At 41.1% G+C, this 27,748-nt stretch overlaps 1 protein-coding gene across 4 annotated transcripts in view; it reads right to left on the bottom strand.

Moving 5' to 3' along the window:
• Positions 1-27,748, bottom strand: part of flna (filamin A, alpha (actin binding protein 280)) — a 115,326-nt gene that overhangs the window by 32,608 nt on the left and 54,970 nt on the right. For all 4 annotated transcript variants that reach the window (XM_020932443.2, XM_020932445.2, XM_020932444.2 and 1 more), the window contains exons 3-19: positions 19,558-19,809; positions 14,345-14,442; positions 12,916-13,063; positions 10,394-10,512; positions 10,239-10,316; positions 9,790-9,952; positions 8,987-9,187; positions 6,070-6,207; positions 5,863-5,989; positions 5,377-5,513; positions 5,088-5,284; positions 4,522-4,635; positions 4,274-4,417; positions 3,431-3,554; positions 2,713-2,873; positions 2,198-2,288; positions 89-258 (exon numbers count right to left, since the gene is read on the bottom strand). In XM_020932443.2, coding sequence (XP_020788102.2) covers positions 89-258; positions 2,198-2,288; positions 2,713-2,873; positions 3,431-3,554; positions 4,274-4,417; positions 4,522-4,635; positions 5,088-5,284; positions 5,377-5,513; positions 5,863-5,989; positions 6,070-6,207; positions 8,987-9,187; positions 9,790-9,952; positions 10,239-10,316; positions 10,394-10,512; positions 12,916-13,063; positions 14,345-14,442; positions 19,558-19,809 — 2,462 coding nt within the window. The remainder of the gene's footprint in view (positions 1-88; positions 259-2,197; positions 2,289-2,712; positions 2,874-3,430; positions 3,555-4,273; positions 4,418-4,521; positions 4,636-5,087; positions 5,285-5,376; positions 5,514-5,862; positions 5,990-6,069; positions 6,208-8,986; positions 9,188-9,789; positions 9,953-10,238; positions 10,317-10,393; positions 10,513-12,915; positions 13,064-14,344; positions 14,443-19,557; positions 19,810-27,748) is intronic.

Below are 27,748 nucleotides of genomic sequence, written 5' to 3'. Positions count from 1 at the left end.
TCTCCAGCGCAGGTTAAATGACAGTGACAATGACAGTGACTGTACAGTGTGGTGGTGATGTGGTGATGGTGTATCTCCTCTGCTTTACCTGGTGCACTGGGGTGTATTTCACGGTGTGTGTGTTGTCATGGTTGTTGATGATCTCGTAGTCCTTCACCACTTCTCCTTTAATGGGCCCGGTGAAGGCACAGTCCAGGTTGGCCTTTCCGGCTCCTTTGGTGTTCACAGTGAAGTGGGTGGGTTTGTTCAGCTCCACGCCTGAAATGACACAACGCAGAAAACAAATGAAACATCTCCCTGGAGACAAGCACGTGTCATCCATCCATCCAGCCAAGTTACAAGTCAGATCCATGGAGAGACAAGACCACAGCTAGAGAGCATGCTTTTCAAGGATTTCTAGTGCTTTAAAAACATCTGTAATGAAATGCATACACTGAAAGGGCCCATCTCATGCAAAATCAACTTTTCAGAGCGTTCTACCTTCTAAGAGTGATGTAAGGGCCTTGTATTTGTCGCCTAAGTGGTTTTTAGATTGATTTGGTGTTTTTTAAACAAACTGCAGCTTATTTCTGCCACCCTCCCACGTGAACTAAAGCTGCTACAACGAAGACATGACCAGCTACACCTATGACGCTTTTGACATAGCAGAAAGAGCTTCGCACCTGCCCCCTCCCCCGCTCCACCGCCTCCACCCACTCACACACAGTCCTGCATCTGCACTGTACAGGTCTGCTGTTCTGTGTTATTCATCTTTATTTTTTGCTTCAAACAAGCTTTTTGTAACCATGTCCTCATGGAGAAAGTGTGTATTTGGCTACGATGGCAAATCGAAATTATTTGTCATGCCGACAGAAGAAGCAAGGCATGCTAAGTGTCTGGAGTTTATTTCTGGGAACAGAGACACAAAGGTCCCCAAGAATATTTTTGTTTGCGAGCGACACTTCACTGAAGACGCTTCAAGAACTATGGCTATTTTAAAACTGGACATACAACAAAGCAGAAGCGACACTTTGGAAAAGGATGCTGTTCCCACGATACCAGGGCCCAGTGATGGTGATTCTAGATCTGCAAGTTCACCGTGAGTAAACCGCTGAAGAGAACTAAAAACAAACTGCAGCGTTTATTTTTGAAGATTATCCCACATATAATTTAAATCTGCATGTCATGTTCCTTGTTCTACCCGTTTTAGTTTGACAAACGATACGTAGTCCTACGATATTACACTGATACTAACAACAGACTTAGGGCATCATTTTATTCTAGTGAGTCATCTTCAGTGATTCTGCAAACAAAATGAACAAAGAAAAAAATGGTGATTACACCTCAGTCATTACGACCACTGATGTTTAGAGGTCGCCTGTTCACATTATGACCACCTCATTTGATCAAACATTATTATAGGATTCAAGTTTGCCCATTTCTGCCTTCTGTCTCCTCCTCCCTTCCTGAGATGGGCGGAGAAAGGGCAGCTCACTCAGAGCCTCTGTCATGTTTGGAGGGCAGAGCCTGTACTTTCTCAGGATGAGCAATAGTGGGCCTTTCATAGTTCCTGGTCTGTGACTGTCTCCAAGAAATCAGTAAGATTTCAGAACTACTGTGTAATGGATGTTCCAAAACCCAAATTTTTGCATGAGATGGGCCCTTTAAGCTGACAGAGTTAAAGGGCCCATATGACACTGTTTTCTATCTGTTGTAATGCGGTTTCCTCATCACAAACAGACCTGGAGTTATGTTTTGTTTCATTTACACATGTTTAACACACAAACCCTGCACATTTAGTTGTTGTTGAGTTGTTCTCTCACACAGAAAACACCCTGTTCCACCTTTCTTCAGAACTAAAGGAAAAGGAGCTGTTAACTCGAAAATGCTTCATGACATCACAAGTTGGAAAAGAGAATTTAAAGCTTTGGGGATGCAGTCAGACTAAACAACAGGGTTACTCAAGCATGTGTGTATGAAACTAAACACAACTCCAGGTCTGTTTTTGAGGAGATAACAGCATGTCTCACGAGAATCCATTTTGTGTAATAGAGGATTCATTCACTTTGATGGAAGTCAGCAAGTCAAGTCTCACCAAAAGTGCAACTGATCTCTGAATAACTTTTGAGTCATTTCTTCTACACTACGGGGGAACTAAAATATTTGCAGGCTGTCAACCATCCAAAACAAATCATTGATAGTTTTTTGCTGTTCTGACCGCTGCGGCTGAGTCCAGGTCCCTCTGCTTTGACTTTAGAGGCGTCGTGAGTCGGATCCACTTTGACTCTGATGGGAGTCATGGGAATGGCCTGAAACAACAAATAAAACACAAAGTCAATACACTGGAAAACTACGCCTCTGCATTGGAAAACTGCTCATGTGTAAGATTCTACTGTGGAAAACCTAACCATTATTCACTATTCTTGGCACTCTCATAGCTCACATCCCTCTGCCTGAGAAGCTTCATCTAATCACACTTTGAAAGACCGTTACTGTACTTCACCTTTAGGCTTTGTTTTACTTCTAAAATGGTCACAATACTTTCATTTTATTTTATTTTTTCATTTATTATTTAATTTTAATCAAAGTTTTGTAAATATAATGACACTATATTATTACATTGCATTCCAACTGTTGTTCATCGTTGTATGTAGTCAAAGCAAATGTTCACTTTGCCCTTGCCACAGGAGTCATGTATTCTTTACACTAGTGTGTAGTGTATTGTCCTCTGACCTGATCGGCGAACAGCACCATGATGGTGTAGCTGCCGGCTCCTGGAGGAGTGTATTTCACCGTGAAAGTGTCATTGTCATTTCTGATGATGTCAAAGTCGATGTCGGCCTCAGCTGGACCCACAACGCCTGGAGCGCACTTAATGCCTATACTGATGTCTCCTACAAAATAAAACAAAACATGAAACAATGCCTAAACTAATGTCTCTTACAAAATAAAACATGAAACAATGCCTAAACTGATGTCTCTTACAAAATAAAACATGAAACAATGCCTAAACTGATGTCTCCGACAAAATAAAACAAAACAATAAAACACTTAATGCCTAAACTGTGTCTAGTACAAAATAAAACAAAACAATAAACACTTAATGCCTATACTGATGTCTCCTACAAAATAAAACATGAAACACTTAATGCCTATACTGACGTCTCCTACAAAATAAAACAAAACATCAAACACTTAATGCCTATACTGATGTCTTCTACAAAGTCAAATTGGTAGGACACTAAATTTAATATTTTATTTATTTAGTTTTATTCAATTTGTTTTTACTTGACATTAAGAAAAATGTAAAAAAATAAAAATACCTTAAACACATTCAGAAATATCCTGAAATAGTTGTAGTGTAATTATCAGTAGTTCTAATTAGACAAAGACTAAGCAAAATATGCAAATAAATTCAATGTTAACAATAGTTTTACAGATTTGATTGTACCTTGCCCGGCCTCTGCACAGTCCACAGTGAAGTATGTGGGCTCAAACGCCTTCAGCCCAGTTTTTGACACTCCAGGCCCTGACACCTTCACTTTGTTTGGATGGCAGCCTGCTCCTATGTTCATCTGACAGACGGAGAAAAATATTACATTAATTTCATAACATAGAAATAAACATGTAAGACTTAAAGCAGACCTATTGTGCTTGTGTCTAGTCATAATCTAACCCCTGTGGATCATTATGTTACAATTTGGACATTTTAAATCACAATATTGACCCAAATAACTGAATAAAAGAAAGAAGCGCGCTGATGGCTGCATTAGAAAACTGGTGTCCACTGGTAACTGACACACCGGTTAACATCACGACAACAGCGCCGGATGTTGTGGGCCCTCCTATGGAGAGCTGCATATCACTAGAGGAGGTGTTTTATTTTCCATTTGTACAAAAATTACTACATGACACTGCTGAATCCCACGTGTATGCTGTGGCCGTGAAAATGGGGATTGATGGTCAATATAAGTATAATTGCTCAAACATGCACAACTGTAGAATCCAAGTACAACTTCAGAGGCTACATGAGAAAAAACAACTAACATGGTTAAAAACTCTAAAAAGTATGCAAAATAGGTTTAACATTGACCTCACTCTTGAGGCTCAAACTGAAAATGTGTGACGATCTCACTCCTCTAATTCATGTCCACCACAACTCATTTTGCATGAGAACAATAAGCATCATTCTGAATCTAATGTAATGTTTTCAGCACCACTGTCACTGTTACCAGTCGTCCCAACTCTCCTTGCCACACTTTTTCAAGATAACAGAACAAAGATCATGTCTTACCCTGAAGGGGCTCTCTGGGATGTTGACCCCTCCCCAGGACACCATGACTGTGTGTTTGACTGGTTTTTTGGGAGTGTAGGAGCAGCTGTAAGTTCCATTCCCATTGTCCTTGACCTGCACGTCCACTGGGTTTCCATCTCCATCCTGAACTCACAAGAGAACACGTTTACTTGTTAAAACAGAAATAAACAAACTGCACATGGCACAAAAGTAAACCAAATGTGAATGTGAATCACATGTCCGTGTACCTGAGCTGTGATCTTAAGAGGAGCTTTACCGCCCAGTTTGGCGTCAACAGTGAACTCTGTGGGTTTTCCAACTGCCAAACCGTTACTCTGCAGACCAGGTCCGTACGCCTTCACCTGGAACGCCATTACATTCATTAGTACAGAGGGGACAAGATAAAAAAACTCAGAAGACATGATACAGTGCAATAAATAAATCACAGCCATACAACTCACTCGTATCCACTACACTACAGCTCAAATCTTATTGAATTACAACTAAAATATCTAAAATCTCCCCACTATTGCAAAATATGTCCAGCTTTCATATATTCAGCGGTAAATGGATATAGTAATTATCCTGACAGGTCTATGCTTGTGTACAGACTGTATTTATTAAAAGGAACAGTATGTATCCAGAGTTTTATCCAACATTGTCAGTACAAGCCATGCCTCAGATCAGAGTCCTTTCAGGTTTAACCAACTGGATTTCAGCCCAAGCCATCGCTGCTAAAGAGAATTGATACACCCCTTCATATTTCATGAATGCACAAAATGAATGACTAGAGCTTAGGCAAACTTTGAGGTACCTTGTCCGGGTAGAAGTCTTTCCCGGGCGGGTTGACAATCTCGGCCATGAAAGGGGAGTGCTGGATGTCCTCGTTGTTACAGAGCACATGTACGGCATATTCTCCTGCCTCTGTGGGCCAGTACCTCACGTCACATGACCCATCTCCTTTGTCATCACACTCAATCTTAGCCTGAGACGGACCCTCCACTGAGAAACCTGGAGAGGAGACAGTAATATTAATGTTATCTTACAGTATAAATGTCAAAGCAGTCAGGATTACTCTGTGTAAACTTATATGTGTCTCTTACCCAGAGTCCCAACATTGTCTCCTACGGCCTCCACCACAAAGTCTGCAGACTTCCCCACGACTCCGCCCTCCAGCCCTGGGCCCCAGGCCCGCACCTTCTGCTGACCTGCCTCTGCTCCAATCTTCACCTCGATCGGGCTGAGGGCAAAGGTCACAGGGTCAGAAGAGGGCAGGAATGTCATAATTCACTTCATTTTAGACATGTTAATGGTTAATACTAATGATAATGGCTTGTCAAGCCTCTGAAAGATCTACACTGTTGTCATTATTAATTCACTCCACACTCTGTGGTGGTGATATTGTAGCCACAGCTGCCCTGAGAGACTGAAGAGAGGCTGCCCTTGTTTCAGTCAGTCTCTCAATAAGCTGTGTTCACAGCCCTCTCTCAGTGCATCACACATGAGGCGTCTGAAGGCGTCTGTATTCTGTCCTGTGTGTGTCTGGGGTTGGTGTTACACCCGCTCAGGTTAGGGGTTGGGGCTTGTACCTGCGTGGGATGTGCTGCCCTCCCCAGGTGATGGTGATGATGTAGGTTCCTGGTGTTGAGGGAAAATATTCAAATCCATAAACTCCGTCTCCCAGGTCCTTCCTCTTACACGGCTCCTCCAGTCCCTCTGGACACAAACAAACACACAACATGTTTAGAGCAGTTTCCTCTTAAAGATGTATTCTGGGACATTGTTGCTTCACTCACTGGGGCCCTTGATGGACACTTTGAGCTCTCCGGTGCCAGCTCCTTTGGTGTACACTTTGAAATCCGCCGTCTCTTTGACCCTGAGACCTTTAGGCTGCAGGCCACGCCCTTTGGCCTTGCACAGACTCGGGTTACAAGCTGCCGGAGACAAGCACATCATCACACACCTGAACAGACAGAACTACACTGCACTACAAGTGATATCTATGATGTTATAATGATTGGGATTAAGAACATTTGTTTTAATTTGAGAACTTGTGAATAACCACAAACCCTCCACTGAAATCTACAGAGGTTCAATTGACACTTTGCAGTGGCATCGTGCTGGGGCTGATTTAATATTGAAGTCTGAAACCTCAGCTAAAATGAATATAGAACAGCACATTTCCAGGAGCCTGTGATCACTCCGAGTGTTCATGGTTCTGTTTAGGAGTTTGATTTTCAACAAAAAGGTGAGAGTGACTAACTCTAGAATTTGATGTAATCTTAATTTAATTTCAGATGGTGACCCGAGGCTGAAATAACTCTGGAGATTCTGCGTTTTTGGGGAAAAATTGTGTGAGATTGTCTCCACAGTGCTTCTGCTTCTGCAGTCGTTACATGTGATCGGAGGATGGAGGACTGTGAGGAGATGTGGGGTGAGTGAAAATGTTAATTGCCATCAGTAACAAAAAGCCATTTCAGTGGTCACAGTTGGCAACATTGTTTTTCACCTTCAGTGTTCTTTTTGAGAACGAAAACTCCCTTACGGTCTTCAACCTGTTACCTCTGTAGTTTAGACCTTGACAAACATGTTCTGAAATGCCCCTGTGTGTCAGATGCCCTCCCATGTGTGTCCTTGATGTCTTGTTTGGTCTTAAACCAGTTAACCCTGTAGTTTACACTGCTACAAACCATTTCTAGTTCACTCTTCTCAAAAGTGAAATGCAGTGGATGAGTGTAGACTGTTAAATGCTCTTAGGACACAGACATGCGTTGGATGCTTTATCCCTACAGGAAACCCCACAGGAACAAACAGGAAGTGCCAACCGCTTTAGTGTTGAATGGTGTACGACTACATTAATGTTCTAAGAATGGACGTGTGGTTTAAAAAGGTGGCACAATGGGTACAGAATGTGCCCACCAACGGGAGGGTTGTTGTGAAAGTAAGTAGAGCACTTAAGTGAAGGGAAACAGTTTACATAACACTCCAGACGTCCATGTGTATGTTCCATTTGGTAGACGTGTACCTCCAACAGCCTCGCTCCAGATTCATTCATAGGTTTCATGCTTGGATTTCCAAATATGGTCCCTGGTTGCAGATTAGTCTAAGGTGACCAGAATTTCAAAATAAAAAACTGGGACACCACTGGTTTGTGGTGGGTGGTAATAATAAAACTGTGAATCAAGTGGATAATTAAGGAAACTTGTTCTCCACTCTGCCCATTCACGACTAACATGAGTCAGTATAGTCACATTTTCTTTGTCTTTTAGTCATTTTTAAGCAGCGTTTCCGTATTTTACCTAAACAAATGTCAGTTTATGTCTCTCTTTACTGCTGGCAGTGATCACATTGGTCAAAAATAGAGACACTTGAGACATTTCTTGTATAAAACTGGGACAAATCAGTGGTTTTGGATAAATCTGCTGGGAGAGGGGACACAAGCTCAAAACTGGGACTGTCCTGGGTAAATAGGGACATCTGGTCACCCTAGATTAGTCCCTATAAGTGCCAGCCTTGATGAGCTTCATTTGACTGTAGCTCAAGACTATGGGTGACGTTACATCCACTTAGTCCACTTCTTTATAAACGTGAGAAAACTGAGCAGAGCTGTGTAAAGTCTGATTTTCTTTTTTGTTTCTTGTTCTAAAAACCAAGCCCCTGAACAGTCTTAACTCTGAGGCATCTACACATTTACATCGAGCAATACGTGGACAGAAGACAGAATATAGAAGTTGAAAACAGTTCAACAGGTTACATGAAAAAGGTGCCAACTCTGACAATGCAACACACATTCTGTCAAATACACTGTGGATCACATGTCAAAACTCACACAAGACATGTTTGGGATTAATGACAGAATGCAGAATGAAACACACCAAACAAAAGTTAGGACACAGCACACTGGGGACACATTCCATTTCTGTTCCTCAAAACTACAGTTCCTTAGCTGTCAATCACACCCCCACAGACTGAGGATGTGAGGAATCTAGGATCTGAGGATTTGAGGAGGCAGAGAACAAATGGGACACACCCAAAGCTAATCTCAGAGACACAGAGGGTACCCCAGAGAGATCCCAGGAAACAGGAAACCAAGGAAGAAGGAAGCAGCTCCAGAGAGAAGTGGGATACGGCCCGACTCTAAACCACAGAACAGGGAGGAGATAAGAGCAGGAGAGCAGGACAACACAACAGGGAGGAAAAGACAGGAAGGAATTACACGTTTAGAATATTCATTTTGGTGTCAGGTTTTTTCAATTCAATTTTTTTCAATAGAGATGCTCTTGCTGTGCCTGTAATGTTCCACAGTATGGCATCAAAATCTACTTCCTTATATTTGTTCAATAACATGGGTTTTTATTGTTCAAAAAATACTTTGAAAAACATTACTGTGGGCTCGCCTCTCCACAGATCTGACCTGTAACTTCAACTTTGCTTGATGGTGTCACCCATTTGTTTCTATTGACACAACTTTAATGCAATACTTCGGAACATTCCAGACAAGGTTACTTGAATAGTGCACCTTTACCCAACTTTGGTGCAGAAACACCAAACTGATCAGACGACTTTGATTCTCAATTTGATTTTTACAGTTTTTACTGACAAACTTTTCAAACTTTGAAATGTACACAAAGTAGAATGCGTTTACTACTTCATACAGTAGCTGGTGTAGCACGTCTGTTCCATTATTGAATCTTAAAAGCCTGTGTGACTGACCTTCTCCCACGGTGACAGTGAACGGGCTCTTGCTGATCTGGCCCCCGGCGAAGGTGACGTAGATGGTGTGCGCCCCCTCCTGGGTGGGTTTGTAAGTGCAGCGGTAGCTACTGTTCCCTTTGTCCTCGATGGTGCAGGGCACAGTGTTCTTCTTCCCCAGAGGGTCCATGATCACCACCTCCACCTCGCCCACACCAGCCCCTGACAACCACACGCATCAAGACCTTTGGTCATTTGAACAAACAAACATTTCAGAAAGCTGGCCCAATGAAAGAAAAACAGTTTTAAAATGCCACTCAAGTTTTGGAACCTGAAACAAGCCAATGAGCAACATGCCCCGACATGCTAATGTAAGCAGGTTTGCAAGTGATTTGATTACAGAAATGCTCAAAACGAGGCCAGGAATGATTTATGTGTTTTTACTTATGACGCAACAATCTTAAATAATTCAATTTAATGATTCAATAAATGTTCCTATTTTGTGGCTCAGAGGGAGCAGATCTAGTGCAGGATTACTGAAACAAGCATGAATGAAGTTAAATACAAATCCAGTTACATTTTGGATGAGATGTTTATATGGGTCCTATGTTTTTCTTACCTGTCGTATAGATGTTTCAGTAGGTTTCTCGTTGCCCTTACCTGTCGTATAGATGTTTCAGTAGGTTTCTCGTTGCCCTTACCTGTCGTATAGATGTTTCAGTAGGTTTCTCGTTGCCCTTACCTGTCGTATAGATGTTTCAGTAGGTTTCTCGTTGCCCTTACCTGTCGTATAGATGTTTCAGTAGGTTTCTCGTTGCTCTTACCTGCAGTGTACACGTCGAAGTATGTGGTCTTGTTGGCGATGTTGCCGCTTGGTTCCAGGCCTGGTCCCTGAGCTGTGGCTTTACTGGAGTCGCCCTGAGCCATCCCGATCTCCACCTCGAAAGGACTCTTCGAGATGTGCTGCCCCGCAAACAGCACTGTCACCTAGGCAATGAGAAACACGCCCATTTAAGGTCGAGTGAGTTAGCTGGAGTTTTTTGAGTGAACTAATATTTTTACAATAAATCACACGTCCTTTTTGTACTAAATAAAGGGCTGAGTATTGTTTAAGATACAACTAGAACATGAAGCTTTCGCTGGTTAGTTTACCCAAGAGTATATTCATTCACAATTTTAAACTAAATAGATGAATACATTATCCACTTCTAGATCTAATGAAGTCAATAAAAAAATATAAAAATGAAATAAAAACACTCTCTAATTTCCTGACCTTGTGCATGCCTGTGACTTTGGGGGTGTAGACCACGGAGTAGGTGCGGTTCTTGTCGTTGTTGGCCGTGACTTTAGCCTGAAACAGTAAGAGCGTTAAACATGACTCTATAGCGCCCCCGTGTGGCCGTTCTGTGCTTGCTCTGTGCTCTCTACCTCCTCCCTGTGGCCGGCTGGGTCCTCCACATAAACCAGAACTTCTCCCATCCCTGCGCTGATGGTCTCCACTGTGAAAGTCGCCTTCTTCATCACAACGTTACCGACTGGCTCGATACCTGAGAAGAACACACAAGATCACATTTAAAAATGACCTGGAAAATAAAATGTGTCTTGCCCCAGTACATGTATATTGTATAAGCAGCTCTTGAGGTCAAAACAAGTCTGCTTTGTTCTGTCGTTTATAACTAGATGCAGAGAATCAGGTGCGCTGTTAGAATTAGGGCCTGACTGATATGGATTTTATTGCAGCCGATATGAAACCGATAAAATGGGAGTTGGAGCTGCCAATAGCCGATATAATTGTCAATATATTTAATGATGTAAAAATTCACTGTAAATCTTGAACTATTTAAAAAACTTAGGTTTGGCTCTAGTGGATTTTTAAATTGGGTTTATTTAGGCAACATTTATTGTTCTTCTGCCTCTTTACATCATATTTACCAACAATAGGTTGACCTAATGGCATTTTTGCATCACACTGTTTTGTTGCAAGCAGGACTAAACCAGAACTGAACCAAAACTGAACCAGGTCTAAACCAGGACTGAAACAGAACTGAAAAAGGACTAAACCAGGACTAAACCAGGACTAAAACAAATCTAAACCATGTGTAAAACAGGACTAAACCAAAACTGAACCAGGACTGAGTGTCGGGACTTTGTCTCTATTTCTCTCCGTCTCTCGAGCCCAAGATTACTCCTGGTTTATTTATTTTATGCTAAACTACAGCCAAACATGCACGGTTTTTCTATCCTATGCACACGCAGATTTCTGAAAGTTTCTTTTGAGCCGTTGCCTCTGTCAAACTACCACAAGTCTGCACGCGGCGTGAAGAGAAAAAAAGTGAAAGAGAATACACGGCTCCCAATAAGAAGCAGGTTCCCGTCGTTTGCTTCAAAGAGCCGGCTCTAAGAGTCGCTTCGTTCACGACCGACCCATACTAGTCACGACGACCGACTACTAGCTAGTAAAGAAACTACCGCTATTAGCTGCGTGCCACGGTAATTAATTATCTGCATAAATGTGGATCATTCACACGTCTATTCACAGCTCATTTACATATCAATTTAGCTCCAGTAACAATATACGGTCAATATAGTCACTTTACAACAGGCCAATAGAAAACAGCCTGTTTATGTGCGGGAGCTACAGCAGCTAATCGCTAAACAAAACTAGCTTCAAAGTCGAAATATTTCCAACACTCAGCGCTCACACAAGCTCCTCCCACATCACAAGTCTGCACTAATAAATGTCCTTTTAATCCAGACTCAACCCGATTGTAAATAAAAATAATATAATCTCAGTGTTTGGATCTATGTCTGCGGGTGTAAACAAACACACGTGAGTGACGCGACTCTGTGGTGTGTTCAGGGACAATACAGACACACACACAGACAAATGACTCCACAGATAAATACTGATGCGGAGCCACATATTAGGACATTTATCTGATTAAATGAACATAATGTAGCTTTATAACGACGTATAACATGCCCACTTGAAATATCAGCCCTTATCAGCAAGCATGCTGATAGCCGATATGTGTCCAGGTGTCCATATCGGACGATAATATTGGCCAACCGATATATCGGTCGGGCTCTAGTTAGAATGCTAGTTGTTTTTGACATTATCGTGCTGGCAAAACTCCGCTTTGGTCTCTTGTGTAAAGTGCTTATAAACTCATCGTGGTGAATCATTAGGATGCTCAGAACACATAAGATAAGTGAGGAAGAACTTTGGACCAGATTTTTACCGAGTTAAAAACATGAAAAACAGAACTAGGTCATTTGAAACAGTTTGCAGTGGTCCTAGAGACTTTCATGTTAATAGTTTTCAGAAAGAAAAATGTGCTCATATCTTTTGCAGATAAACTAATGTCTCTGTGTGTCAGATGTTCTTCTTGTCTCTCCATGGGCTCTGATTCTGTTTAAAAGCTGCTCACCCTGCACTTTAGACCTCTACAAACATGTTCTGAAATGTATGGGATTCTTGGAGGACTTTAGCATTTCAAATTTCAGTCTTCTCCCAAAGTCTGAACTTTAATTTCTCAAATACGTCAATAGTTTTCCTTCAAAACTGACACAGGGGGATACAGGAGGATGGGAGGGCATCTGACACAGGGGGATAGGAGGGCATGTGACGTCATCAAACTCAGTGATATTTAACAGAACATTTTAGCTACAATCAGGAACGATTTACTCAGATTCTTTCCAAATGTTTGGGTCAAAACAGTAAACATCTAATCCCTTATTTGCTCTAAACTGAAGCAGCTGCATCTGAACGAGAGTCAAACCCAAAGTCAAACTCACCGCGTATCAGACTCAAGATTTGCAGATATTTTAGAACAGTTCAGTTACTGTGTGTGAAAATACATGCTTTAGTGCTTCTGGACTGTGGCAGCTCTCTAGTTTTGCAAATATTCTGCTCTCTCCTTCATCTCTCTCCCTCCGTTGCTCCTCACCTGGTCCGTAGGCTCTGGCTTTCTTGGGGTTGAGTTTGGGTCTGAGAGGAGCTCCAGGCTTCAGTTTGGCTTTTGGAAACTGGGACAGATACGTCATGACAGAGTGCTCGTCCACATTTGGGTCCACGATCTCCTCTGGGGTGATCACCTGCAGCACAACAGCAGAGGAAGAGTTAATGATGCAGCAGAACACAGTGAACTACAAAACTACTTTTACTTCATTACTACACGTAATGACACAGGTAACCCTGGAACTACTGGACCAGACACAGTACCACGCTGCTATGATACAGCTTTAAGTTTGTCTAAACTAGGGCCTAGTTTTTCCTGACTCGAGGGTTTCCTAATGTAAATGCCCAAATGATCACATGCAGTAACCCTACTTTAATGTCATCTTCATTTATAAACATTTATCTCACATTTGAGTTTCCCATTGAGGGGACAAAAGCTCTCGTGGCCATGAAAAAGGCGTAACTGGTCATGTTCATTAAGAAGTCATTCATTACATTAATGATTTAAATATTGCCTCAGGATTTACTACTTAACCCAACTATAGTACTTCTGATACTTTTTACTTCCACAATGTGGACTACTACAGTGATGGGTCCGTCTGTACCGGGCCAGAGGTGGGCAAAGCGGGCAGCGTGTCATATTGTAGATTTAGCCTCATGACTCCTCCCTCGTCAGTGAGCTGGAGCAGGCCGTTGCCTTGGTTACCTCCCATGCCACAGAATCACATGAGGAGTCTGTGATTGAGTCAGAACCACTTTTCTGTTGCACAAAAGCACCTGAGATCCATTCACACGCGATTCACCGCCGCTCCACCGAACCACATCACAAACACAAGCCTAGTTTCACTTCACCAGAGCAGACAAACAGAGAGAGAGGAGAGAGACAGAGAGCGAGGGGGCACCAGAGCAGGAAACCACAGAGGAGACTGTTGGCACGACATGCTGTGCCATCTGCCACGTGGGCATCTATTCTGATTAACAGACATTTTCTTACTTTTTGCATCAACCTGAAATTGAAATTTTGATATTATAAAATCTGTTGGCTACATGCACGTGACATGGCACAGAGCAGGAAATACAGCTGGGTACGTTTGAGTGTGAAAACTTATGAAAAAATACTAAATGGATATAAAGAGCATACTTTCAGAAGCCCAAGAAGAATGTTCATGGTCCTGTTAAGGAGTTTGATTTTCAATAAAAAGATGAGTGAGAAGAGCTTGTGAGTGTTACTTGAGAGGGACTGGTTTAACAGCACAAATCAGCTCACCCTTTGTAATTCCAGCTAAGTCCGTTCTTTCTGATCAGCTTTGTCTTAAAACAAAGCTCAGATTCAAGTCTAATTTGAGTAACAGAGCTTCAGACAGAGCAGTGCCTCTAGTTAGCATCACCGGCCCTTTGTTGTAGAGTACAGCACTGACCTGAGGGATGCCGAGCCAGTCGTCTGCCTGCTGCATGGCCTCACGAGCGTTCTCCACCGGTTTGGTCTGGTCCCACGAGTCCCAGTCCGGACACAGACCTGAGAGAGAACACACAGGAACCAGAGGAGGTCAACAACGCCACGATTCTGATCCACGACTCAAATATATCAAGTGTTAAAGCAAGTAACTCCATCATAGCTCGAAGAAGACTGTTCTTAAGAGATGTTTTTATCTGAGGTCACAGATGTCCATTTGGATAGAGCGCGCCGGGGGACTTAAACGATTTTGGATGACTTTTCTTTCTTTGTTTGCAAGGCTATATTTATCCTATTTTTAGTGAAATTACACAAATATTATCATTTTTTTTCAATGACAAATAAAAGATATGGGGAGATTTTAAGCATGTTTTGCCTGTGAGAACCAGCAGTAGCTTCAGTCCAGGGTCATTCTCCGTCTGAGGCCCCAGTCTGCCCTCGACTTTATCTCTCAATGTCACGATTTGTCTAATTTAATGCTCCCACCAAACCCAGGATTGCAGAATTTTAAATAAGAAATCTAATATAATACCATTAGATTTAGAGCAGAAATATAAAGCACATTAAATCACAATTTCAATGGATGAAATTAGCAAAAATGCAAAGGCTGCATTTTTTTTTTTTTCCCCAAGTACCACCATTTCCTCCACAAACCATAAAACCTCCCGTCTTATTCTGCATAAAAAAAACGTTGACTCTGTAATGCAGATCTGTACAAACTAGTGTCATGATTTAAACATTTTAAATATCAATACTGGGTCATTCCACCTCAATTCACCCCAAAAAATAGAAATGCAGTTTGAACCCTCACATTGTCCAATTGCAAAGAAAATTGGTGTATGGGTAACTCATAGCCAAGAAAACCAAAATCTCAAATTTTAGCATGATCAGAGTAACAGTTTCCAAGATATCACAATTTAATTTTTACACTTTTTTGCGTGGTCACAAAATTAAAATTGCATTTACTCAGCAACCACTGGTCCAATATCAAAAATGAAAGTATCTCTGGAAAGGGGAAATCATAAGGAATCAAAGCAACCAAATCAGGGGGGTTTCAGGGTTCACTGAGTTTGTAGACGTGCATCTGTGTCAGGGAGACGGGACAAAATGATGGTACTGTAATGTTCCTTAGATTGTCAAGGGTGAAGTATAGTTCTGCGTCGACTCAACGTGGACTGCCGCCGTCGCATTTTCGCCGTCGTTTTTGATTTATGGATCTACGTCGTGGTCTATGCACCACCAAGTAATTCACTGCCACAACGCTAAAGGGCTAGGATATATGTCCATTTATATATACAGTCTACGTGTGACCTGCAGACGTATCATCTCTGAAAAATTTAACATGAACCATCTCCAATGTGATAAAAGCACAGAACAGACTCACCATTAGTACAAAATCTGTCTGTTACAGAAAGCACACGCATATTCCACTGAGCCATGTCCTTTTAAAGTCCGACAGAAGCTGAACCTCATCAGCAGCACAAGGAGTGAATTTTTTTTTTGAGCGCTTTAGTTTATGCAAGTTAGCCATGCAGTTTTAAGTTTAGTTTCTGTAAAAGGTAAACACATTATTTCTCAGTGTATATTGAAAGAAAGGAAAGCCGAGTACAGGAAATGTAATGCGGCAGTACGGAGGACCAATCACAGCCCTTATCGTCTGCGTCGCTTCCCCTGCCGTCTGCGTAGTTTCAACATGTAGTTAGAAAATTTCAGAGGTGCACATCGGTCGACGCAGAGGCTCGGTGTAGGGGGTACGCGTCGACGCAGACTCTCTGTCGTGACGCAGACGATTTGACGCTGGACCGTAAATTGGCCTTCAGCCACATACACTGACTGGATATGGCCCGTCTTAAGATGGGGGTAAGTCAGCTTCTACGTAAATTTGTGTGAAAATAAAGAAAACCCCTCCAGATTTTGTATATGTTGTAGTCGACATATAGAGCTACATTTTTTCTATTGGTGTCATTGAGGTCGGGCGTGTCCCTTATTGTCAATTTCAAGGTCAAAATATAGGTCAAAAGGTAATTCATTCTCAAAAGTACTCAAATGCAAAAATAAATGCCAGATTTGGATTTTTTATGATTTCCCCTTTCCAGAGATCCCTTGGTTTTTGATATCGGACCAGTAGTTGCTGAATAAATGCAATTTGAAATTCGCCAACCATGCAAAAAAAGTGAAAAAAATGAAACTGCAATGTTATTTCGGAAACCGTTCCTCTGATCAAACCAAAATGTGAAATTTTGGCTTTTCTGGTTATGATTTACCGATATACCAAGTTTCATCAAAATTGGACAAAGTAGAATTTAACTCGTTGGGTGAACTGAGGTGGACTGACCCAACTAAGTTCTGAGACAGCTCAAGATCGTTCTAAAGCTATTGAGTTAATTTCTGTTCCGTCTATGGGCCTTTTTTTGTATCGATACCTGCTCAAATGAGGATGTAGTTTCAGTACTAGTTTCAGTATCGATAAGTATTTGATTTTCCATTTTCCACTTTCGACGACCCTCGTACAAACCTGTTCTGAAATGTGATTCTTGTATGTGTCTGCCAGTTCAGATTTCAGTCTTTTTGTCTCCTCTTCTGGACGTGTTTACAGTGTGAACTTTGAACAGAATCCTTTTATTAAAACAAATTGCAAATCTTATCAGAACCACACTGTTTGTATTTGTTCATATATTGTTGCTGGACGGAGTCAAAGCTTTGGTCCGTTTCTTATCTGCAGCTCCAGCTCTTGGTGATCCACAAATATGTCAGACATTCAGAGCATGTAAACACTAAACCAAGCCATCTCCCTCTCTATTCCTCCTTTATTTCCTTCTCTTCCTCATCTGTCCCTCTGCTGCTCCCTGTTATCTCCCCCATTCATCAGTCTATTCTCATATTACCCCCCTTTTCCTTCTCTACTCCCACTCCCCCATCCTTTATTCCATTTATCTTCTACCTCTTTCTCCTTCTGTCACTTTCCTCTTAAATTATCCCAAACTCTTCATTCCCTCATTCCTCTCTTTACCTCTACCTCTCCTCTCTTGTCCGTTCTCCTGACACTCCTCCTCCCTCTCTCCACGACTCTCACTCCCTCGTGAATGACGCAGACGGGTTCTTCTCTGACCTCGCGTCCTCGGTCCCCGCTGCAGACTCCACAAGACGAGTTTAGGGCTCTACATGGTCCCGGTGGGTTTATTTTACTGCGAAAATCTGATCATGATCTCATATCGAGAGTTTTCAGATTACTCACATGGAACTTCTCACAACATTTGGGTAACCTGATCTTTTCTGATCTTTGATAGTTCAGACTGGTGCAGGTTTTAACAGGGGGTAAACTAATGTCAGAAAGTAATGAGATTTTCTACTGAACTAAAAGTACACTTAGACAACACAACGAACAGTGTTGGGGAGTAACAGATTACATGTACCAGCGTTACGTAATCAGAGTACAATTATGAGTAACTGTATTCAGTTAGTTACTGTTTCAGTGAGTGGTAATTGGATTACAGTTACTTTGTTGAAATAAATCGATTACATAGCAGTATTTTCCTGTTTTCACATTTTGGGCTAAACCAGAACTAAACCAGGTCTAAACCAGGTCCAAACCAGGTCCAAACCAGGACTAAAGCAGGTCCAAACCAGGTCTAAACCAGGTCCAAACCAGGACTAAACCAGGACTAAAACGAGGTCTAAACCAGGTCTAAACAGTATGATAACAGTAGGTGGACATACTTTAAGGCAGCAGTGATCTCATATAAAATCATTTCTCTATCAATAATATTTTTAATATGGTTAAGGAAAGACTGGACTTTTTATTTTCTTTTAACAGACAAAACATTTTAGGTTAAGATTCTCGTCTTTGCTACTTTACAGTAAAACAAAAGTCTGTTCATGGAAACTTGGGCTCAGACAATTTGAAGAAAACAAACATGAATTTTCAGGATGTGGTTGGTTCATTCATGCAGTTTTAAAAAGCATGACAATATCAAGTAATCCAAAGTATTCAGATTACATTACTCACTTTAAGTAATTTAATGGATTACGTTACAAACTACATTTTGAAGTATGTAATCTGTAATCTGTAGGGGAATACATTTTAAAAGTAACCTTCCCAACACTGAAAATGAACTCAATTACAAGTTCTGCTTCTAAAATTGTACCTAATAAATATGCAAAAAATACTCAAAGTGCAAGTTACTTTTTAATGCAACTTTCATTTCAGAGCTAGGGTTGTTAAAAAAATCTAAAATCTGATATTTAGCGATACTAAACTTGGTATCGAAACTAGATATTCATTTAAGCAGGTAGTGATACTAAAGTCACATTCACAGAAATGAAGTTTTCCTGCATCAGCTTTTTTCAAGAATCAGTCTCCGTGCACTTTCTCACTTACAGTGGGTCTAAAATTCTGCTGTGCGCCTTTTAACTGGTTTAGAGTTGGTTTTAAGATTTTATTGTTTGTTTTAAAGCTTTGAATGGACCGTCCCCACAGTAAGTCTCGAACCTCATCCAGATTTACTCCCCCGCACTCTGAGATCTGAGGTCCAGCTGCAGCTCGTGGGGCCTAAGACCAGACTTAAAACCAGGAGGGACAGGACCTTCTCTGTGACCGGCCCCAAAAGTCTGGAACACTCTGCCCCCTCACCCCCTCGTCCCAACAGCCCCGCAGTGGAGAGTTTGAAGTCACACCGAGTGAGTTATTTAGTCCTTCATGTCTTATTTATTTTATTTACTTTTATTTTACTTATTTACTGCTATTTAATGATTTTTTTTTGGTTTTGCTTTTATGTGATTTGACTGGTTTTATTGTTTTAGGAGTGGTGTGACCAAATTTGAGCAAATTACGTTATTTGTTGTCTTCATTTTATGATCTCTGTGCAGCACTTTGCAAACTGCTTTGTTTGTAAAATGTGCTGAAGAAATAAAGTGGATTTGGATTTGAATGTGTTTAGAATGATGTTGAGCTGTATCAGAACAAGTAGAAGAGCACATAGACTAGTAAACACACATAAAACCACATGGGAATGAAAGAAAGTACTACCATATAAATGTGTTTTTCTACTGTCTAAAGAAAGTGTTTTTTTTAAATCATCTTTGTGGTATCAGAATCGGTATTGAGTATCAAGTCCAATCCTTAGTATCGAAATCGACTGTAAAATCTGAATCTTGTGATGTTGTTGCGTTGCATCTCACCTGGAGCACAGCTGTCGACCAGCGCCCCCAGAGCCTGCCCCGTCTGCCAGTCTTTGCTGAAGTTGGTGATGGGCAACTCGGGCAGTTTGTTCTGGATCCAGCCTAGGAGCCTCTGTTTGGGCGTCTTCTGTCGCCCTTCATCGGCCTCCTCCTCCTCGTCCCACATGGGCATGGAGATGGAATAATGCAGAATCAGCGTCCATATCAGGCCCAGGATCAGCTTCAGGTTTCCATCCACGATGGCCTTCGAGTCTGAGGAGAGAGAGAGAGAAGAGGTGAGAGACTGGACACTGACATACTGGCTGCTACATCTCACAAGATACAAGAATTATAGTCACACACAGAGGAACGAGCTCTTTATGATTTGTTTTCTGTGCGTGCATGTTTGAAACATTAAGCACTGGTCAGTTACATCTAATCAGAAACCACAGCTGTAAACATTCAAACTAATAAATGAAATATGAAAAACATTTAAACGCCACAGTATGCAACCAAAAGAATACTACAATAAAAGCAGTTTTTCATTTTGGTTGAGTTTATTCCTCAGAAAAAGCTGTGTTCTTATTGTGAGTGCGTTTGCATCTCCACAAACCTGACTCTTATTTAGCCTGCTTGTTTCCATGTTCTTTTGGACAACACAAACAAGAATTGCTTTAATATTTCATTACTGTATTTTCCGGGCTATTAGGTGCTCTGGATTAAATGGTCTATTTTCTAACTTTTTTCACAAATAAACCGACTTTAAAGGAAACCCAACAGTGTGATGGGTGAGTGGTTTTGTTTGTTTGTGGCGTTCACGGTGACTCTGGGCTTTGTTCAGTTGTGGCGTGTAGGGAGGGTGTGTCTGGGACCAACGGATTGTCGGCGTGTTCACAGTGACTCAGTTGTTCAGTTGTGTCTAGAAGTGGCACATTGCACTCGCTTTTTCGGTTCGTTCCTCCGTTCCGTTCCTCGTCGTGGAGTGATGAGTGTGTCTGTGGGTGTTTGTCGCTGTGCGGTCACTGTCTGCTCTGTGTGTGTGTGTTCTGCGGGTGGTGCAGCTTTGTAGTTTACTGAAGTCGTGCTGGGACACCTGAGTGGATTGGTGTATAGGGCGCTCTGAATTGTGGTGCGCAGTCATTTTTTGACGGGGTTGGAGGCTTGTGAGCTTGCCCTACAGTGCGGAAAATGGTACTACCTATAAATGGTCTCACATTCCATTTGCTTGTTCTAGATTTTAGGACATTTTTATTTCTGCAAACCAAATAAATGAGGAAAGCCATGACTCCTGTGCTGTTACAGTGTTACAGCACTTGACACACTGCAGACTGAAGATGAGTCGTCCGCTCCGTAAAGAGCGGCTGACGGAGGCAGTGAGGAGGACTTTTCCACATGAATCACACTGCAACATTGAGAACACGGTGATCCTCATTATACAGGCTCATTATTACAGCTCCTCTAGTCTGTGCACATCTGCTCCTGTCACAACACGGCTCCACAAACACTCACTGCTCACTGTTGCATCACGCTGACGGAAGAACATGGGACACACTGCAAAAAATGAGCAGTAGAATGATGAGTTAACATTACTTAAAGCTCTGTGCGGAGTGCTTTTACTAGTCAAGGTTTAGATCTGTTGCATGTAATAAAACAAAACAAACTAAATACATAGACTATGATCCTTCAAATCAGTAAACCTAATTGATAAAGAAAGAGTAGGTCTATGAAACACTGGAAAACAGTTTTTAAATTCCATAAACAGGCCACAACTGTTACTGTGTCCCCAGATATGTTCACTGATATAAAAATCAGCAGTACAATTCCTTTTTTTTTTTAAGTTAGTTAGTTTAGTTTATTCAGTCATTTTGCAGCACAACAAAACAAAACATAAACTACAATCTCATAGGTCATGACCGAAAGGGTTTAGAATGAAATAAAATTTTGTACTAATAATGCCAAATGCTTTTTAACAATGACAGAATTTCAAGAAAAAAACTAGGGAAAAAAAGCGTATGAACAGCAAGTTAACATTTACAATTTCACTTGCAACATACTGTATGTATATAAAAAAAAAAACAGAAATTAAAGTAAACAAAATTTAAAGCATAATTTCATTCCAGAGCTCTATATCTTTCAAAACATAAAAAAAAAAAAAAAAAAAAAAAAAAAAGGTATAAAGCATTTTTTCAGTGCTAGTTCAGCCTCTGCAGCTCAGGGAGGGAATTCTGGAGATTCTGTTCAAATCTACTGCTGGTTTCAGATGACCTCACAATATTTTATCAGCCAATCTGATTTAATACAGATGAGGGGCAGCCAAAAATAACACTGTTCACTGCAGATTTTTGATATTTATGAATGTACCTTTCCAACATTTCAAGGCAAAGTCCAATGTCATTAACAAGAAAAACGGACTCTTGCCCCCCATCTGGAAGTGTGACATCATCACATTCTAGAGTCTGAAAAACATCAACTGGACTTTACATAATCTGAATGTAATCAGAATACTATCTACTACTACTCCTTTTTTACAGTGCATTTCAATTTGCATCTGAGGACAGAGTGAAGCAACAGGAGCTGCCCGGGCAGGAGCACAGCACACGCACATACCAGCGCGTTGCACAAAGGCACAAAGTCAGCTGATCAGAGGTGGTGAAGGCTGGAGCCCTGAAGAGAGGGTGCGACCAGGACGATTATGTAACACTTTTTATAGAGTGAAGATACTGAGTGATGGACAGATGTGCTAAATGTTTATGATCAAGTCTGTGCCGGATTTTTATTGCACGAAAACACGAAAAACAGAACTAGCTCATTTTAACCATTTATGGTCGATGATCCAGACTGAGCTCTTCCTCACTTATCATTCTGAACATCCTAATGATTCACCACCATGAGTTTAGAAGCACTTTTCACACCTCAGAACAGAGCTAAGATCTGCTACCTGATTATCAGACAACGAAACACTTTATAATTACACTATTTTCCGGGCTATAGGTCGCGCTCTTAAGCCTCCAACTAGGGATGGGCATGATTAATCGATTAATCGATAATTGATCATTAAGAATTTCACCGATTACATAAATTTTTATCGACAAACCGAATGTAGGTTGCTGTGTGTAGCGTGACCAAACAGGGGTCCGTACATGTGTCTCTGCATCAGTAGGAGCGAGCAAACACAAACATTCAGTCAGTCTGCAACGTACCGAAGCACAAATGCGTATTTAACGATGATTTGTACAAGAAATTCCAGGCTTTCCGTTGCGTTCGGGACAAGTGTGAGTCCATGTGCACAGTGTATAAAGCAAGAACATATGTTTCAGTGTCCAGTGGGAAAAAGTTTTACCAGGTGAGAGTCGCGCAATGTCAATGACGAGTCCCCACCTCCCACCTCCCGTACGGTGTCCTGGTTTTGACAAACGCAAATCTGGTCACACTAACCTGTATTCACCTGAGTCATGTCTTTTAATCCGACAGAAATTGACCCACATCAGCGACACAAGAGCTGTACTTTTATTTTCGCTGAGTTTATGCAAATTAGCGATGCGGTTTTAAGCGTTTTTTTGTTTCTGTGAGAGTTGCGCTAAACTGAATTAAACACATTCTAATCTAAAACGGATTGATGTGGCTCTTGAGTCGTTACGGTTTATATGTCGTAAAGTTGAATGTATTTATGCAGATTAGTAATGCAGATAGTAATAATAATGATCATTTAATACGTTACACGTTAATGATTAATCGATAATCGATCGTTAATTCTTCCGATGATCGATTAAGAAAATTTCATCAAACGCCCATCCCTACCTCCAACCCCATCAAAAAATGACTGCGCACCACAATCCAGAGCGCCCTATACACCAATCCACTCGGGTGTCCCAGCACGACTTCAGTAAACTACAAAGCCGCAAACACACACGGAGCAGACAGAAACCACGCAGCAAAAAACACCCACAGACACACTCATCACTCCACGCCGACAAGGAACGAACCGAAAAAGTGCGTGCAATGTGCCACTTCTAGACACAACTGAACAACTGAGTCACTGTGAACACGCCAACAATCCGTTGGTCCCAGACACACCCTCCCTACACGCCACAACTGAACAAAGCCCAGAGTCACCGTGAACGAACAAACAAACAAAACCACTCACCCATCACACTGTTGGGTTTCCTTTAAAGTCCAGTGCGGTTTATTTGTGAAAAAAGTTAGAAAATAGACCATTTAATGACAGTGCGTCTTATAATCCAGAGCGACTAATAGTGTGGAAAATACGGTACAGTTTTTTTTTGGACTATAAGTCGCACTTTTTTTCATGGTTTGGGTGTTTCCTGCGACTTGAATATTAACATTTGCACACTGACAGCCTCAAGAGGGCGCTCTAGGTTTGTGTGTCAATTTCTGCTGCTCCTGTACCACTGTCACTTCACTCTACTGCACATGTCTCCTGCAGAAAGAGCCTTTGTTCTGTCTGTATCATGTCAGTCGATCGCACCATTACTTCTGCACCACTGAACAATTTAACATTTAAACAAACTTATAAAGACGAAAGAAACCATCCTGTCGGGATTCAGAAAGGACGGAATAGTTCTAACTGGAACTGATGCTGAGTCTGACGACAGCGACACAGAAGAGGAAGCGTCGCTCTGTTTACCTCTGGAAATCGAGGCCGAGTTGTTCAGAAGTGACACCGAGGATGAAGAATTGAATGGATTTAGTGATTTGGAGTGAGATGGAGAGTTTGGTAAACTTGTTCTGTTGTTTATGTTATAGTTTATCTGAAGAACTGTGAAATATGTGACGTTAACAGTCTGTTGTTCTCTCTTCTATTGTTATTACTACAACTTGACTTTCAGCAGGAAATGTCGTTTCTTCCCTCAAAAAGTGAGATTTGTTTTTTTCATCTTCATTACACATTTTTTGACTGGTGTGACTTGTATTCCAGAATTGATTTACACAGCAGACGGCAGCTTTAAGGTTGATCTCTGATATGTTTAAAAAGTCAAATATTTGTCTTACACATTCTAACCTGTACTCGAGTAGAATTCTAGCCATGCACTTGTCAGCAGCTCCTATGATTTTAAATGCAGTGGAGAAGTCCCAGTCTCACCGTCTCTGCTTCTTTACAAACACAATACACGGCGGCTCTTGGTATTTCTCCATTTTTGGGCCATGCTGTTCCTTTCTGAACATGACATTTTTAATCACATTGTTTGAAAGACCCATATTTGACTCCAACATGTACAAGTTTGTGTGTATACAAACACAAACACAGGAGAGGGGCTCGGGCTGAGGATGTCGACGAGCACGGGCCAAAAACAGCACAAGTCTGGGGGCGAAGTGAGGACACGGGGGGGAGGGGTCTGGACAGAGGGGGAGGAGCCTGTACAGAGGGGCCTGTACAGAGGGGGAGGGGCCTGTACAGAGGGGGAGGGGTCTAGAGAGAGGGGGAGGAGTCTGTATGGAATGGGAGGTGCTGAGAAAGGAGCAGAGATCACAATAAGGAATGTTTTTAGATTAAAAACAACAAATGCTCCAAAAAAAGATTAAAATAAAAGCATGCATTTTCATTTTGGTTGCCTTTATTGCACTGAAAAACTTGACTCTGACTCTTAACATGATCGATACAGAATTATACCTTCAAACAAATATCACGACTATGAACCAAACACATGATTTTCTTTAACATTTTCTTTAACATGACCTTTTATTTTCATACGCTCATAAAAAATACATTTTGCGCCTTCTTTATCATTATTATTAATTCGAAAAACAATAAACAAAAAAAAAAATCCTTAAAGTTTTTCTTTCTCATTGTTAAACGATAATGTTAATGAAGGCACAAAAGTTTATTTTTAGTTTGGGGCATTTTTAAAGACATGAAGATAAGAACTAAGAAAAAAGTGTTAGAGGGATGAGTTTAAAAAACAATCTAAGTGATGATTTAAAAAAGTCTAACACCGTAGAAGCTTTAAAAAAAAAAAAAAAAGTATAAGGCATTATGTTCTGAAAGATATAAATTCAAACAAAATTAAATGCATAATTCATTAATTCCAGAGCTTGATATTTTGGTCTCATATATACATTAAGCCGTAATTGTAAATGTAAACTTGCTGTTCATGTGCTGCATTTTTTTCTTTGAATTCTGTCGTTTTATCGGGTTGGAGTCTAAATTCTGTCATTTTGCAGAACTACAAAACAAAACAAACTATTACAACTTATTACTACCTATTATTACTACTAACAATTTTATATGATCTTATAAAATTCTTCCTTCTACAATACCGTATTTTCCGCACTATAGGGCGCACTTAAAAGCCTTTAATTTCATCCAAAAACGACTGCACACCTTATATATGAATTTATTGGGTGTCTTAATACAACTTTAGTAAACTACAAAGCCGCTCCACTTGCAGCATTACAGCTCCTGTAGTCAGGAGCATCAGGAGTAATACAGACTGTGATTCCTTTAATCGGATAATGACGAGAGGGATGTGGGTGTGTTGGATTGAGAGTTATTGTGAACACGTTAAATAAAGTTTGACTGACTTATCGAACTGTTGTGTTTGGTTTAATGTGCCTTATAGTCCGGTGCTGTTTATATGTGAAAAAAGTTAAAAAATAGACCCTTCAATGACAGTGCGTCTTATAATTCAGAGTGACATATAGTGCGCAAAATATGGTACTTTTCTAATCTTTTTCTAACTAGGATCCCCATGTCAGCTTCAGACTCCTATATTCAAAGAACAAAAGTTGGAATAAACCATCCACTTACTTCAGAATTAAGTTTAATTCCGAATAATCATTTTCATTAAGAATTAAGTGTTTACATGGTCTTTTCAAATCAGAATAAATTTTTATTCAGAATTAAAGCTCTCATGTAAATGTGGCAAATGTGTTCAAATAAAGCTCAGATTAAAGTCGAACAGCGCTTCAGACAGTGATATTTGAATATTACACAAAACGTGTCTGTAAAAGTGTTTGCTCTGAGCTGAAGCGGCACATGGGACCAAAGTGACATATTTTCTTTTGTCAAACTAAATATTTGTCCTTTTGAGAGTCAAGTCCATGAGAGTTGGCTGCTCCTGTGTCAGCGCTGGAAACACACTAGAGATAACACTACATACAGTCTGACCTGTTCCCATGGCGACGCCACACACCCACACCCACACCCCCACACCCCCACACACCAACCCACACACCCACACACCCACACACCCACACCCACACAGCCCCAAAATGTCCGACAGAGCTGAGCAGGGTCGCAGGCTCTGAGGGTTTACAGGCCACACTTAAATCAGACGGATATCAAGCTCTAACCCAAATATTAGTTCAGAAATGTGTCCTCTGCGTTTGACCATCTCTCACACTGTGTCTGGGTTAAACCTGCAGTCGATACATCCCATCACCCATCTCCAGATCTTGAGCTGGTATAGATGCATCAAGAATTTCGGACTTCCGGTCATTGCACAATTCATACTGGGAAGGATTTTCCAAAAAAGTGAGCATCAAACCTCCATGTTTGTTTTCCCAGTGGGATGTGTCTATTGACAAAGTCAATCTTTTCTTTTGAACCATATCACTTTTGTTTCTGGTTCTGATATTGTCATATTTTAGTTTTGGGATTCGGACATCGTAATTGTGTGGTTGTTGGATCCTAACAGCAGAAAAAGGCTCAAGAAATTTGTTTGTGAACTTCATAAATGCAAAAGTGAATCAGATGTGTGTGACTCAAACCTCTGTTCAAACTGTTTCTCTTCCCAACAGAATTGAAAATTAGTGAAAGGTGAAGGTGATGGGCAGGATTGATCCACAGGAAGAACCAAAAAGGAAACATTTGACTGTCTAAGAAATCATCCTGAGTTTGCAGAGAACATTTTGTATGTGGAGCGACAACAAAACAAAATCCCATTTGTTAGTGGAGAGGTACAGAAGACAAACAGACTGAGCTGCACTTTCTTGTTCTTGTGGTTTTACAGCAACATCACGTCTTGGTCTCTCTGCAGTGGAAGGTGTTTCTTGGTGAACAGTTGGTGCCTTTCGCTTTGGCGTTGACTTTTAAAATTCATAACCCAGGTTGAGTGAGGGATTGAGATTTTGTTTTGTTGTCGCTCCATATACAAAATCTTCACTGCAAACTCGGGATGATTTTTTACACAGTCAAAGGTTTCTTTTTTGGTCCTTCCTGTGGATCAGTCCTGCCCATCACCTTCACCTTTCA

The sequence above is a fragment of the Boleophthalmus pectinirostris genome, unplaced genomic scaffold (genome assembly GCF_026225935.1).
Source record: "Boleophthalmus pectinirostris isolate CB_2022bp ecotype Guang Dong unplaced genomic scaffold, ASM2622593v1 HiC_scaffold_2823, whole genome shotgun sequence".
In the NCBI taxonomy this organism is placed as follows: Eukaryota; Metazoa; Chordata; class Actinopteri; order Gobiiformes; family Gobiidae; genus Boleophthalmus; species Boleophthalmus pectinirostris.
Note: the sequence above shows the minus strand (reverse complement) of the source record. Positions and strands in the feature narration are given on the sequence as shown.